The sequence below is a fragment of the Mauremys mutica genome, chromosome 2, assembly GCF_020497125.1.
Source record: "Mauremys mutica isolate MM-2020 ecotype Southern chromosome 2, ASM2049712v1, whole genome shotgun sequence".
Lineage (NCBI taxonomy): Eukaryota > Metazoa > Chordata > Testudines > Geoemydidae > Mauremys > Mauremys mutica.
The window spans coordinates 257,375,348-257,391,358 of record NC_059073.1 but is presented as its reverse complement, the minus strand read 5'-3'; the positions used below and the strand labels follow the sequence as shown (position 1 = coordinate 257,391,358).

The following is a 16,011-nucleotide window of genomic DNA, read 5'->3' as shown; positions in this document are numbered from 1 at the left end:
ATGTTACATGGTAGCTCTGATCATATTCAGTAACACATGGCGCTATATGGGGTAAGAGAATACTACAAGCTTCTTTTTAGATAATACAACATTGATACTATATTTGCACTGGTCTTTTACTTAACTATCAAAAAATAATCATGATATATTTTCCAATAATCTTTTACTAAGTATTGCTTATACTACCTGTGATGAAGTGAGAATTTTCTGTAATATTTTATTAATCCTATGTGTGCCTCATGGCTATCCAGTGGTGGGGGCGGGGAAGGACTGTTTGCTCTCAGGCCAGGCTGAGAGACATAGGTATGAATGTCACCTACCTGTCTGAGCCTGAATAGGTCATTAAAAAAAACTGGCTGAGGCTGACCCCGTATCAATGGAGAATTCAAGAAGACGATGGCAAATCCAATCGCTGGGACATTGACACTTAGCAACTTATGACCTAGAGGGAGATGGATTCCCCCACCTCTCAGCAGAGAAGCTGAGCAAAATCCACAATCTTGAGAATAAAGAACTGGGAAGATGTGAGATGGGGCACAATAGTTGGTTTCCAGAAATAGTTGGGAGCTCTTACCTGGGAACTAAGAAGATCAAACTGAGAGACAGACAGAGCCTGAACATGGAGTTCACTACAGCTTGACTGGGCTCTGGGCTAACCAGAATAGACTTGGGCTATGCTTTATCTTACATTTTTCTGTGCTAACCTGAGGACTTTCTATGCTATATTCAAGTTGACTAATAAACCCTACTGTTTTGACAATGCTATTTGAGTGTCTCTGCAAATATCTGGTGAAGTGCATTAATCCCTGAAGAGTGTACTAGTCTCTACCAGGAGTCTCTCTCAGTTGGACTCACTGAAGAGAGCTCATGGTGTGAAGCAGAAGTGCTGAAGCCCCAGAAGTTCAGTCTTTAGGAGGCAGTGAGGCTGCATAGCCTACCCTGAAGGAAGACTGAGTTCCCTTGGGAATTTGGCACACAGAAGAGGTTCTTCCAAGCAAAGCTGAGGGCGTAGCACTGATCCTATGGATCTGTGACTGTATCTCCTTTGGAAAAATAAGCAAATGCATGGTAACTTGGCATAATGATCATGTCTCATGGGCTTTTATAACAACATGGTCAGTAAATAAGTCAACAGTAAGGGTCTAATTTTGAAAGTTGACATATGCAACCATGATTGCTTGTGCAAATTGAGTAACTGCAGCTGTATATGCTTCTAAATGGCCATGTCTATGCATAAATATTAGATTTACAAATCCAATTGTAGCATTTGTAGGTGAAAATTAGACATGTGCAACTGTGTGTGCTCATTTTTTTTCAAAATCAGGCCTTGACTACCATGGTAATAATTTTCTGAGCCCAGCATAATACTGTATCTAGTACTTTACATTATAGGTGTTGTAAAATAAAACACTTTTTTAAACAGCTCCATTCTGCTGATAAGTCAGTGTACAGCTTTTCTGTTTTAAACTTTAACAGGGCAGCTGCACAAAGAGTACAAAGGAGACATCAATATAGACTCATATTGAAAGCACTGCATCTCTGGAGTTTTTACTCTTGATTAAATAACACCATTCATGAAGTAATGGAAATGTGGCCAGAAGACTCCCAGTGAGTATGTATATGTGCCCTTACAGCATGAGTTACTAGTCAATATGTTTTCACTTACAGCACTTGGCTTCATCATCCCCATTTGAGCAGTCAGGTGTGAAATCACAAAACTTGTCAGATGAAATACAGGCTCCATCTTCACAGGGTAAATAACCCCCTGGGCAATAAAGGGATGAAGATTCAGTGGTTGTAAAGTTTGCTTCCCCTTTAAAAAAAAAGATGTTCTTTTCACCATTTACATATATAATAGTGCACACAGATGGAATCAGTTATATATAAAGTGACTTTTTCACACCATCTTTGGTGAACTAAAAATCCAGTTAATGTTATTCTCCTTTCTAGATGACAGCAGCCTTCTACTTGTTTATTATTATTTTCCATGACATCCCTAAGTGCATTGGGTGCACCATAGTGCTGATAAATTATGTACTTGCCTAGAAAAGGCCCAGCCCATCAGGGTAAGCAGCTGGCGCGTTGGGACACTTTGTTTACTTAGGTTTACCTCCGTGCCTGCGGACGCTCAAGGTAAACAAACCATCTCGGCCCCCCAGCGGCTTATCCTGATGGCCTGGCAGCCAAAGTTTGCTGACCCCTGAATTATAAGGTCGGCTTATGAATGGGTCATAAATTTTTCCATTTTTACTTATCCATCTTAGGGGGGTCAGCTTATAAATGAACTAGTTTATGATCGAGTATATACAGCACTTGTTTTTAGTCTGTGTCTGTATAACCATACAGCTGAAAGCTACGTCTGTAGCATCCTTTTTCACACTCTGACTTTAACAAGGCCACATTACTCTGAAGTATGAATTTTATGATTTGCACGTCTGTAATATCTAATTCAAATTATTCTGGAATTTGTTGTCAATAAAAGGCTAAAAATATCTGAAAATCAAGTTAGCTATTTCATTGTTTAATTCTTTTGTTAGGGGAAAACCACAAAATGACATTAACAAGAAGAATATTTTTTGTGAAAGAACAACAAAGCATAGAAAAGAAAGTTAGCTTGACACCATACTTTGTCCTTCAAGCTATTTTTTTTTAATTTGCTTGCTTTAATTTAACTTGCCTTTGCTTTCTTGGCTGGTATCTGAAATTGATTTATACACAATACCACATTCCGTTGTTATACTGATGTCATCTATAGAAACAGTGGCATTCTCTGATAGAACAGTGGCTTGTAAAATGATCTATAATGACAAAGAAATAAATAACCTTATTAAAGTTGACATTACAAAAGGAAATATTGTTTCTTTATAATGCCCGGTATCTGTATGGAGAGTAAATACCATTTACAACCATCAAAATTTTGAAGAACCCCATTAGCCAGTGAAACATATGGTCGAGATTAGCATGGTAAGATTCAAGGCAGAAACTTACAACTAAACTCTCAAAGACATAAACTACTTTTACAGAGAGTTATGGAACCTAAACAACCTTGTTTCAACCCTAAGCGATAATAATCATCACTTCCTGAATGTACTGTCTTCCTTGTGGAACCATTAAGTTATATGCCTTTTTAAATGAGCTATTCAGGGTAACCAAATGTGGTGGTTTACAACTCAATTTAATTGAGACATGAGTTCATTTATACCATGTCTGCTGAGATCAATAAGACATTTCCATATAAGAAATACATACAGTATAATGTGTGCATATAAAGATACCTTTAAACACACAATGCCCCAAACTCCCTGCCAGCTAGCATGGTAAAAAAAAAAACCAACATATTTCATACCTGAAAGTCACTGGAGGGCTATATTGATTCACTGAACTACACCCTGTCATTCAGGATATCACAGATGTGAAACATAGTTTTTGTTTCTTAGCCTTATTTTAAAAAGTTTTCTTGATGATAAAAATAATCACAGGGGGTGGCTGGCTGGCACATTTATGAAACAAGACATGTTCACATGATCATCCAGCCATGAAATGCCTTAGGAAAACTTTTCAGAGCACCCCAGATCAATTGCCTGATCCAAAATAAAGGCAAACAGTTTCCAAGGGGCCATTCCAGCTGGCAGGAATCACTGGGGCATTGGTACACTCTTGCCACACCCCTGCACAGTTAAGAGTGGTGTAGGAGCTACTATGCAGTGCTATATAACCCAAGGATCCGCCCACATGCAGGAGGAATTTTCATATGGCCAGATTCACCAGATTAATGGCGACTTTATGCTGGTGGAGTGATGCAAATCTACTAAAAGATCTGCCCCTATATCTTCCAGAAGGCAAATTCTGTGCTAAAAGACATGCGGGACTTGTGATGGAGTATGATTATGTCCCATCATGTGCTTGAAGGGAGATTGCCTTGTCCCACTCTTGTAGTCAGAACTGAGTGCCCATGTCAGGGCTCTGGGGGTGTTTAACCCTCAGCGTGGCCCTTTGTGCCTATTGGTGGGAATTGCTACATGTCAGTCTCTGACCATATCCAGAAAGGAGAGTATTCAGCTGAGGAATCCATGTTCTAAACCAATGTAGCACTGGAATTTCAGGAAGTACCAATGGAGGCTTGCTGTGGATCCTACCTCAGGATATGATAGCATAAGGCAGCACTGTAGAGCAGTTTTCATGATGACATTTGATACTACGTCCCTAAAGACCACACTTCTGTAATGTATGTTGGGCCCAGACTTTGACAGGCACAGCGATGTGATTTCTAGTACCATACTGTATTCTTAGGAATGGGCACAATATTTCTAGGACAGCTGACTACTTTAGATACACTAAGTGGGTAAATAAAATTTTTAGAGATCTCCTATATAAGCCAGTTTGATCAGGTATTCTATATGTGACCTATCTATATCTCTGTTCCATAATTTACTTTGATTTTACTAGAATAGTTGTCAAAATAAGGTAGGTTCCAAAACAGGATCTCTTTTCAGTTTGGGGTCATTACAACATTCTCCAAAGACTCATTGCAGGAAGTGATTCTAATGTTATTCAGCAATAGTATCACTGAATGGCCTCTTTTCAGAAAGTAAAAGAGGCAAGAATTTCCATGTCAATATGGAATGAAGCATATGAAATTATTACAGATTTTTTCTAACAATATTAATGAGATGTCTAATGATAAAAACAAAACCTATAAATGTGAAGACAATTAATTCTAATATAAGAAAATAACTGACACACTAAAGAAGTGTGCAATATATAATTGCTGATTTGGGAATGCTTAATGCTATTGCTTTTGTCCTCTTGGTACTGATCTGATAAAATAAGCACATTGTTAACCTCTAATGATGTTCAAACAGCATTCTGCACAGCAGAAATTGGGTTGATTAAATTCCTCGATTCTGCTAAAGTGTCAACAGTTTGTGTCACCCACCATGGAAAAGAATTCCATGAGGGAAACTTAATGTATTTTCCATATTACGGTGCCACATGAAGGATGATATTTAATGCGGGAGCTAATGACCAATTTGCAGAATCAACACTGAGGATGTATCCTATGGGTGAGCATGGATGAAACATAAAATTTTGTAGTGGCCTAGAGATCTGACCCTGGTTCCATTAAAATAGAAAAAAACCCTGTAGGCCAGGTTCTCAAATTGTGCTCTATGGACTACACGTGCACCATGGAGCACTTGCTGATCCCATGCTGTTGACTCTCCTCATTTGCACATGCTAAATAGCATTAAATAAAGGAACAGGTGCAAACACTTTCCCTGTGCTACTTTTCTATTTTTACTATAGTAGCCACAGACACATTATCAATTATGATTGGGAGGTGAAGTGGTTCAAGTGACCTGAAATGAGTGGAAAGTTGCTCAACAACTAATCAATTGTGATATCTGTGCAGAAATCTCCTTATGGAAAAGTTTGAGGATCCTGGCTGTAATCCATAGTTTGACAGTTTTTATTATGAAGGTGGCATACAAAATGTAAAGACCAAAACAGGAAGATGGCTTTGCTAAATGCTTTACGTTTTAGTTGGTGAGTGATTCAACAGTTGTTTTCTGCACCTAGTTAAATACAGGTATGAGATAATCTGAAAGTCAAACTAAACCCCGTGGCAGGAGATCAATGCTGCAAGTATTGATTGTTACTGACTGAAATGTCCAGGACGCTGCATTCACCCTCCCTGTAGCCAACATCATTAGCTGCTAATTTTTGAGTATAATCATAGAATTATAGAAATGTAGGGCTGGAAGGGACCTTGAGAAGTCATCAACTCCAGCCCCATGAGATGAGGCAGCAACAAGTAAAACTAGACCGTCCTGACAGGTCTTTGTCCAACCTGTTCTTGAAAACCTCCAGTGATGGGGATTCCACAATGTCCCTTGGAAGCCTATTCCAGAGCTTAACTACCATTATAATTAGAAAGTATTTCCTAATGTCTAACCTAAATCTTCCTTGCTGTATATTTAGCCCATTACTTCTTGTCCTTCCTTTAGTGGATATAGAAAACAATTGATCACCATCTTCTTTATAACAGCCCTTTACGTATTTGAAGACCTATCAAATCCTGCCCCCAGTCTTCTTTTCTCAAGACTAAACAAGCCCACTTTTTTCACCTTTTAACATGTTTTTGTCTCCTCTGGACTGTCTCCAGTTTGTCCATATATTTCCTAAAGTGTGGCACCCAGAATTGGACACAGTACTCCAGCTGAGGCCTCACAAATACAGTACTGAATAGAGCGAGACTCCCATATCTTGCTTACAACAGTCCTATTAGAACACCCCAGAATGATATACGCTTTTTCCACAACTGTATCACAAATACTCATCCCATTTTTTTTAATATACTGCACATCACATTTTCATCATAAATGTGTGATTTTAATGCATAAACTTCTGAAACTTGACATTCCTCTTTTATTTCCATATCTATAGAAAAAGCTTAAAGGAATTCTTTATAAAAGTGTAAGTAAAGATTATTTTAAATTATGGGAATAAATTAATTCTAAAAGCCATATTGGAATAACTATTTGTACACAAAATAAATATAATTGCCAATACAGTTACCTGGAAAGGTGGTGACATTTCCTCAGGTTTGCTTTCTATAAGAATTTTTGCTTTAGTCCACTGCCTCTTGGACAAACCTGTCATGTCACCTATTTTTTGCAAATCCTCACCAAGGACGGTTCTCTTAAAGACAGAGAGCTGGGAATCCTGAGACAACTGATACCAAAATATTATCTGTTGAAAGAAATATTTATTAAATGTGTTGGAGAGATTGCCAACATACAGCAATTTCAATATAGATTTACATCATTATAATATAAACTAGCTTTGCATATGCAGTATCACTGTATTGTGTACATAACCACAGGTCTAAATGCAGCAGGCATACAGGAAACACACTTTGAACATATAGGATCCGAAAGGATGGCAATTTGTGTCAAAAAGGTAAAGCCATTACAAATATGTAACTATGATTTTAAAAATGTATTTCCATCATAACCTATAGACATCTATCTATGATTTCCCTTACCTCACTGGGGGCTCCCATCAGGGAGCTCCACGAAAAATAATTTTTGTTTTCAAAACTGTACCCTGAGACATGGGTGAAATACCTGAAAACGCAGACTAAGCCAGGCTTAAGGAAAGTCAGAGAATGATGTAAAACCATGAAATACCACATGCATCCCCAGTCTTCATCTGATCCTCAGTTTTTAGGAACAATCCCATAAACCTTCCAGGGGCTGAAAATTATGGGAGAGGATTTTTTTTTTTAAATTATCCTACCGGTTCCCTGAAATGCAAGTGCAGGATCAAAGCTTGGGAAGAGGGGACAACAGGATTGAAGCAGCTGGAAAGACTGGTGTGGCAGGCACAGAAACCAAGACAGAAGACTTTAGCCCTGTAATACTAGGATTGTTGGCTCATATATCCTGGCCTAGTTTCATTAAGTAGTATTCTGAAAACCATTCTGATCACAAGAACTGGAGAGAAATACAATTTTCAAAGAAACTACGTTTGTCTTATTTCTTCTCATAAGTTTTTCCATTTTTTTAGATACTGAAAAGCTAGAATCCCCCAACTGCAAAACTCTCCATTCACTGCAAGCCCTAGATAGTTGATAATCACTGAATGCAATCCAGTTCTTTATCCATCCTTTGTGCTGAGTTTCCACAGTGTTCCTTGGATCGTCAGATTACATAGAAAATGTTCTCCAATTTACCTATTCTTAAATTACAGGCTATAAGGAAAAAAATGTAAAGAACTCAAACCATTTTAGGTTAACTACTACATAGCACTCTTGTACTGGAGAGGGTTGGTGGCTGCCAGCAAGTCTGTCTTTGATCTATAGGCAATCACAGATCTCACTGAAGCTGATGGGTGGGGTAACCATCTTTCATTCAGGCTAAGGCCAGGTCTACACTAGGAGCACTCTGCCAGTATAGCTATGTTGGTATACCATGCCAGCAAAGTGATCTTAGTATGGACGCAGCTTATACTGGCAAAACTGAACTTTCACCTGTAGAGCTTATTCCAGTTCTCCCAAACAAAATAAGATATACCAGCAGAAATACAATTTTGCCTACGTAAGCTGTATGTACACAAGGAGACTTTGCCAGCATAGCTATGTCTGTCAGGGATCACATCTCATGACACCCCTGACCAGCACAACCATGGTGGCAGAAGTCTGTAGTGTAGATATCACCTAAGTGGAAGAAACAGTTAAGCCCCTTTCTGAGTAAGACAGCTGAATTAATAGACACCACCGCCTAAAGTGTTGGGCTGCACAGGAAGGCCTGAGCTAGAACTAACTTAGGGACAATAAGGTTTTCTCTGGGACTGGTTGAGTATACAGGGTCTGGGGCATTAATTTAGTTGCAGCTATGTGTATCATCAGCAGCAGACAGGACCAGAATGCAAGCAGACAGGAGGAGAAGCAGTGTGAATGCAGTCCTGGGAGGAAGCTAAGAGAGAGAGAGTGCTTTTTTTGAGCAGAGCAATGACTAGAAAGACAGGCTGGGAAACAGCAAGCAAGAAAACTGCCTGTTTGTTCCCACTGTGTTCAGGGAAACAGGACTGTCATGGTGCAGGCCATCCCTCTATGCCCCCTTGCTGTCAAAGATGGAGATCTGGATGAGTTCTGCCTTGATTTCCTCTCCCCCAGGGTCTAAATAAGTCCAAGCAGGTCTTCAGTTACTAAAGAGGCTCCCCCTTCAGAGGGTCTTATTTATTAACAGAGAAAGACCAACACAAAGTATAAGCAAGACCTTCACTCAGCTACCCTACAGCAAAGCCTTCACATGTGGGTTTGTCAGTCTTATATCATGGCCTTTTAGTCACAGGGTACTCTCATGTTGAATTCCTGAACTGGGGGCAGGGCCTCTGCAGCGGCACTCTGCCAGCTGCCACTCACCCAAGCCTGGGTGGAACGGGGCAAGCACCTGCGCCCCAATCCCATTTCCCCAGCAGTAACACTGGTAGGGTGCAGGGGGAACTGCGGGCGGAAGGCGTGGGGAGCGGCCCCCATTTTCTCTGGCCCAGTGCTCCACAAAACGGTAGTCTGCCTCTGATCAAAGTCTCACGAAGGAGAAACCAAACCAGCTGGGCTTTCATAAGCTTTCTACAATTTTATAAATTAATGTTGACTGCTAACTGTTCAACCTTAGTTCCCTACTGTAAATTAAACCATGTCCTAAAGTTGTTGGTGTGCAATACTGTCACTTGCTACCTCTCTGGAGGAAAGCTGCTCTAAAAATGGATCATTTGTAAACACTGGTGGGAGCAAGTCTAGGAGGATTAGAATTTTAGTTGAAAATATTAGCAGGCTTTAAAATTTAAGGCAGGGGAAGGAAGGGCTCTTATGCCTTGCCACACATCGGTGTGTAAAGTAGGGATGGGGAGAGGGTCCTGGGAGCTTCCATGTACAGTGGCTGCACACAATCCCAGTTCTTGTATAAAAGGGGCTTAGCGTTCTGTGAGTTTCATGTCATCTGTCACACCAAACTTTGTGAAGATGGCAGAGCAGGGTCCCTCTTCCGACACAGCACCAGTGGGCAGGCTGGCCCCACACAAGGAGAAGTGCAAGCTGAACCTTCCAAAGGATATAACTAGCACCTGCTCTTCCCCTGTGCTCTGAGAGACACCCTGCCCATCTCAGACACAATGCCTCCAGGAATTCCTGCACGGGCAGTATGCTGGCAATGCTTTACAGATGCTCAGAAAATGGTTTTCATTTGATTTGCTGCACTCTGTAAAGTTGCAAGAATTAAAAGGGGAGTTCCTCATGCTCACTCTAGCCCCTTTTAGACAGGAGAAAGCATTAGATTGGCATAAACAGACTCTAAAATCCCTAGATCCAGCTGAGGTAGGATTCCTTCAGTATGAGAAATAAGGGAGACTCTCTCCCTAACACCCCATTGCAAACCATTATTTTTTGTTGACATTCTTCTACTTTTCAAAAAAAAATTCCTAAAAAAAATGTATTTCATCTTGAAATTTTCATTTTGTTTTTCATAAAATTGAAAAAAGTCAAAATTTTGACATTTTATCTTCTCACTTTTTTTTTGCCTTTTTCACCTGTGAATGCAATAGAATGAATGATGTTTAGGATTTTGGAGGTTTTCACAACTTTCTTTTTTTCCACTCTAACTTTTCAACTTTAGAAAAGTTACACAGTGGCAAAAGGAAAACTGAAATATTGCAACTTTGTGACCCTATAATTTCCCAAAAGTATAAAGAGTTTTGAAAAGTTAGGGATTGGGGGGGGGGTGAAACCCTCCCTTCTCCCACTAAAACCTGCACAATATTTCTTGTTATTACAATGTTTTCTGTGTTCTGTGGCAAAAAGGGGGGGGAAACCTCAACATTTCAAAAATTAAGAAAAATATATATGTTGTGATCATTTTTGGAAGAAGAAAAAAACTAAACCAAATAAGTTCAGTTTCAAACCCTTCAAATTTCCAAAACTTCTCACAAAATTGTTTTTTCATTTTTCTACCAGCCTAACTGTCAACTCTGCTGATTTCTCTCTCACTGCCTGCTTCCTAGTCCTCCTTGCCAGCTCATTCCTCTCCCTCCTGCTAATTGCTCCTGTACTCCCCTGCATAGCTGCAACATTGAGCCCAGGTTGTGCAAGTTGATTGACTATGATGTGCTTAGTGCATACTGACGATGTGTCAAACACTGCATTGATCAACATACAAAACCCATCCACCTCAAATTATTTTCAATTAAAATGTTAGGGTATTTTTTATATGTGGTGTGGGACTGAATACCCCTCAGTTAACATTCAGCATGATTCACAATGTGTTGAGACATTTATACAGATAGTAATGGAACTCCCACCATGGAGATGTCAGTGTAAGGGGATTTCCTGGCTGGGGAAGAGATGACAGAAGGCTCTATGCCAATCTGTGATGTGGGAAGTGTGCTAGGCTAACTCCCAAGGGAATGGATAGGGCTATTCTTGGCTGTCCACAGTCTCTAGGAGAGTAGCCCCAGTATAAAAGTAGAATGGGCTGAGGTTGCTCTAAGCTAGACTGAAGACTGGCCATCTCCCAGACATCAAGCAAGAGGAAAGCTTTTGTGTGTCCCGCCCTCTACCCCTCCAGCTAGCCCATCCCCAGGCTCATACATTAATCTTAGCCAGAATAAAGAATTAGGCCCAATGATCACTTGCTCCACTACTGAAATACAGCCAATTTTTCAACCACAGCAACTATAACAGCATTTAGCAGCACCACACAACACCTGAGGACATGAAGTGATCACAATTCATACCAAACAGCTACCTGACAATGGGCAGAGTCAAAGGACAGCTTAGTAAGGATAGGACTCCCAAGTTGGGACATGACAGGTTTCGTGTTTGCCTGCAGTGATCCTCCAAAATAAACGAATGATCCTGAAAAATAAAATAAATGAAATGTTAGAAACACTGTCCCACAATGGTGAACATTTATCTGAGAGAACTAGCCTTTCCTGAATGATCTCCTCATGCATGTTGAACACCTTCATTTATTCTAACAAGTGGAGTAGCATTCTCTTCCATTAGTGCTTCATAGATCACTAGGGAAATTTTGGCTGCCCCTGTATGAGTCTGAAAGGATAGGGTGAGAGTGTAGGGCGCTCTCTCCCCTACTCCCAGTGGTCCCATGTGGAAAGTCCTAAGTACAAGGGAGGGGGACATGTGGGAGAAGAAGAAACTAGTGACTCCAGCAGCACTCAACACTCTAAAGGGTATGTGACTGGGCGGTTTGGAGTCAAGGCTAAGGGTCTCCCCATCATTGTGCCTGAAAGTGCTCAGAGGCCACTGTTGAGGGTGCAAACACTGGACATCTGCAAAGAAAGGTCAAATGCTGGGGTCCAGCACTTCTCCAGAGAGGTTCTTCTTGCATCTGCCTTTCTCAGACAGAAAACTTCAGACCTCTCTCTCTCTGTCAAGCACTACAGCTGCCCAGCTATCCCACTCCTCCACATCCCACTTCTGGAATGGGTCCAGTTCTCAGAGTGCAGGAAGGGTGCACCACTAGGGGTGCTGAGAGCCTGAGAGATAAAAAAAAAATACAGACCTCATCTGGGAGCTCCAAAAGACACACTTTAATTGGTTTTAAATAGTGGTGTAAATAGTGCTTAGAATCAAAATTCAATGAAATTCAGATTAGGTACAGCATTCAGTTTATCCTTAACAAATTCCCACGGCAGCCTAGCAGTGTTTAGGCATGTTAACAATGTTGTGAACCAATGAAATAAGCTATATTTTCTCCTGGGGTCCGCAGGCTTGACATTGTTGTCTGTGCTAGTGGGGATGAAAGCTTAATTAAAGATCTAATCTGAATTCTGGCAAACTAACAGCCTTTGGACTGGAACTAGAACAGATGTGCTCAAGACAAAGGTAGGAAAGGATAAACATCTTCAAGGGCCCCTGAAGCTGCACATTTTAGGAGCCATCAATGCTGCCTTCATTGAATACTGAAAAGTTTTTCATGAAAGTCTATGCAAAGTAACACCAAGAGCTCATTCTTGCCCACTGATATTACACTCATCGCCTTGTATCTTAGAAAATCAGTTACTGTGCTGGCACAATTATGCACAGTAGCCATTTCCCCAGTGATCCATGGGAATGGAGCAGAGGGCTGGATCCAGCCCTAAGTGACTAATGACGTACACAATTACATACAAGTTTAGATTTACCCCGGTTGGTACAGAGAGGTGCCAGGCGCACCTTCCTGAACAAACAAAGCCTGCTACTCTCCACAGCATCAGGGAAACCATCCTCACTGATAAGCAGGCAGTGTTTTCTCTGGTACTTCCTGGGGGACAGCTTCAGTCTGTAAGTGAGGCTCCATAGTAGCCCTGCCAGCAGAGGTTGTGGAGGACACATCCTATCCTGAGCCAGCATTACTCACTGGTCTAGGTGTGCTGCTCCCCTCCCGCAGCAGAAGGAAATTGTGGCCATATCTCACATCTATAACTTCCTGCTGGCAGAATTATTGCAACCAGAGGCACCCTACCTCCTGCTAAATGCTGACAGGAGCTGGCATAAATCAGGAGTGAATCTACCCAGCTGAACTGAAGAAACATGGAGAACTACCAGCGAGATCCTCACCCCTCCCCACTCCAGCCCCTTTACACTGTTTAAAAGGGCCAGAGTAGTGTAAAGGGGCCCTAAAATCCTCATATCTAACCAGGGGAGGCTCCCCCATGCAGGCATGGTGATGGACAGCCATAAGGAATGTCGGGATGGGGCTGAGGTTAGGAGGGATCTGTTAAGGTGGGGCCACAGCATGGCAGGAATTATGGGCATCTCTGCAACTCATAGGGTAGCCTGGGGAGGCTGTTTTAACTTAATCAGGCTCCCAAGACTGACCAGGTTATGCCTGGGACTCCACCAGCCCCGCCCCCGGATTAGGAGTGCACAAAGGTGGCTTCAAAACTCCTCAGCATCCTTTTCTTGGGCAGTAAGTTCTATGTTGTGCCTCTTAATTCAGCAGGGTTTGAATCGAGTGCAGGAAATAATGTGTGGGACCACGTACTGAAAGTTTGGAATAAAATGAAATATTGAAGAGCTGCTCATTAAGTGAGCTTGCCCATCTTTGTACCCAGAAAGAGGCATGGATCCTGTGGAAAGAACTGTATGGATCACGTAATTAAAGACTGTCTCATAATGCATACACATAAGGGAGCCAAATTAAGGTGGCACAGGTGACCTAAATTCTGGCTTTTCCAAATTGTTGATTGCTTGACTTTTGCAATATTAATATGGTTTCAGTATTTTTTGTATGTAATATATGTCTAATATTTTTTAAAAACTCATTTCAATAGTAGTGGGAAAGCTTTATCCAAAATTGGTCTTGGAACATGCCCTAAAGGTGGTCAGGCTTCGAATTAGTCTATTCTCCTCTGGACAGTGCATAATAAATCCTATATTTTGATAATGCTGCAATCATAGAATGCTTGACACTGTAGGTTATCATGTAAGATGTTTTCAGTATTGCACAATGCTTTGTAAAAGCATTTTACTTTTGGAAAAGAATGCAAATGGGTCCTCTTTATTTAAATTCCTTTTCCTCAGCTGAACACACTGCACAACAGCAATGAGATAGCTACTGACTGAGGTAGAGAACAATGCAAAGGATACTGCACATGCTCTGCCTGTCTCAAGCAGAAGTGAACAGTGTGCCTGTACTGTAGAAAACGAAAACTGTTTAAATTATTTACTGTGGATTCAGTCCTGGCTTCAGTGGAAAATTTACTTGAGAAATAACTAAAATAATAGGCTATGTCTGTTATAACATGTCTGAATACTGGATATAATCGTGGTTTACTGTATACATGAAAGAAGTTGGCTGTCTCTGTCCAACGAGCAAGAGCTCAAGAAATCAAAACCAACATTACAACCAGCATTAATTAGCACCTCACTGGCTGTCTCAAAGAAATTAATCATGGTATAAGCATAGAAATTAAACTCCAATGACTTCTCTGGGGACTTCTCAGGAAGAGCACAGCTGAGGAACATTAAGGGGACAGAGGGAATAAGCTTGTACGGATGCTATCCATGTTACATATATTGTGTAGTTTTTAGTCTCCAGTGCTGTCAGTGAGGCATCATTCATGAGCATTAAAATTCACGTTTAGAAGGGAAACTATGCAAGAGAGGCTCACCGTGTTCACTGTTGGTTGTATGATCTCTGTTAGGAAGTTTTGTGTCATTGGAAGTCTCTCCTTTTATTATATTCCACTTAGCATCTTCTGTGTTTAATGGCTTCCATCCACAAAAATCAGACTCAAAGTTACACGTAGTATAATTTGCTATTGTAAGCAGAAGAATAAGGAAAATCATATATAACAATTTTATGCTGCAATTGTCACTCTTATTCTCCTCAAGTGTAAACTAGTCTGCCCTATTTTTAAAAAAAAAGAATGCTAAACAAGTTTGTCCATCCTCAGTTGTGATACATGCAATTCTAAGAAGAAAAGCCTGTATTAATTAAGAAGTTCTTGATTTTAAAGGTGAAATCTTAACGGAGTTCTGTCAACAGGTGATTCATTTGCAAGTAGTTACAAATACTTCCTGAAATCACTAAAAAGGAAAACTTTTTACAGGAGAAAGCTCATTAAGAATGTATGGTAAAATGTTCATGGGCCTAAATGATTTAGATTCATTGAAAGTCAATGGAACTTAAGGCCTAAGTGCTTAAGTCACTTTTGAAAATGGGATTTAGGCTCCTTAATCACTTAGACACCAGAAAATTTTACCCAAAACATACAAGGCAATTAAACTGCAATCAAGTTGTCCAAATGGCTTCAGATTAGACCAACACTGGCTGTATAACAACATTGCACTCTCTCAATTTTCTGCTTAACTTAAAGAAGGCACTATCTCTGGAATTATAGCCAAATAATTTATTTGTATAATACATTATCAAAGTTTTCTTCTCAAGCACAGAACAACAACCTGGAAATGTATTATACCTTTCTAAATCCTTTAGGGCATTTATCACAGTTGTGGAAAGTACTGTAGGGATTGCAGGGCCGCCCAGAGGGGGCGGCAAGTGGGGCAATTTGCCCCAGGCCCCGCAGGGGCCCCGATGAGAGTTTTTCGGGGGCCCTGGAGTGGGGTCCGTCACTCGCTCCGGGGGCCCCAGAAAACTCTCGCGGGGCCCGGGCCCCCGGAGCTTCTTCCACTCCCGGTCTTCGCCAGCGGGGGGGTCCTTCCGCTCCGGGACCCTCTGCCGAAGTGCCCCGAAGACCCGTGGTGGGGGCCCCCCGCCGCTGAAGTACCACTGAAGACCCAGCTGCACTTCGGTTCTGCTCTGATCACATGACTCAGCAATAAGATTCCTCACACTAGGCAGACAAAGACTCTCCCAACTACTGATAAGTCCTATGCTAAGAAACAAAACACTTAAATCAGCACCACTGAATTAGATCTACAATGCACATTTAATTTTAATCTAATACACTGGTCCCCATTTGCTATAGTATATTAGTTAAAGATGG

The 16,011-nt window shown here is 41.0% G+C and overlaps 1 protein-coding gene across 1 annotated transcript in view; it reads right to left on the bottom strand.

Annotated features, from left to right (window-relative positions):
* Positions 1 to 16,011, bottom strand: part of MALRD1 (MAM and LDL receptor class A domain containing 1) — a 420,915-nt gene that overhangs the window by 355,450 nt on the left and 49,454 nt on the right. The window contains exons 10-13 of the mRNA XM_045007156.1: positions 14,674 to 14,820; positions 11,304 to 11,413; positions 6,577 to 6,750; positions 2,678 to 2,798 (exon numbers count right to left, since the gene is read on the bottom strand). Coding sequence (XP_044863091.1) covers positions 2,678 to 2,798; positions 6,577 to 6,750; positions 11,304 to 11,413; positions 14,674 to 14,820 — 552 coding nt within the window. The remainder of the gene's footprint in view (positions 1 to 2,677; positions 2,799 to 6,576; positions 6,751 to 11,303; positions 11,414 to 14,673; positions 14,821 to 16,011) is intronic.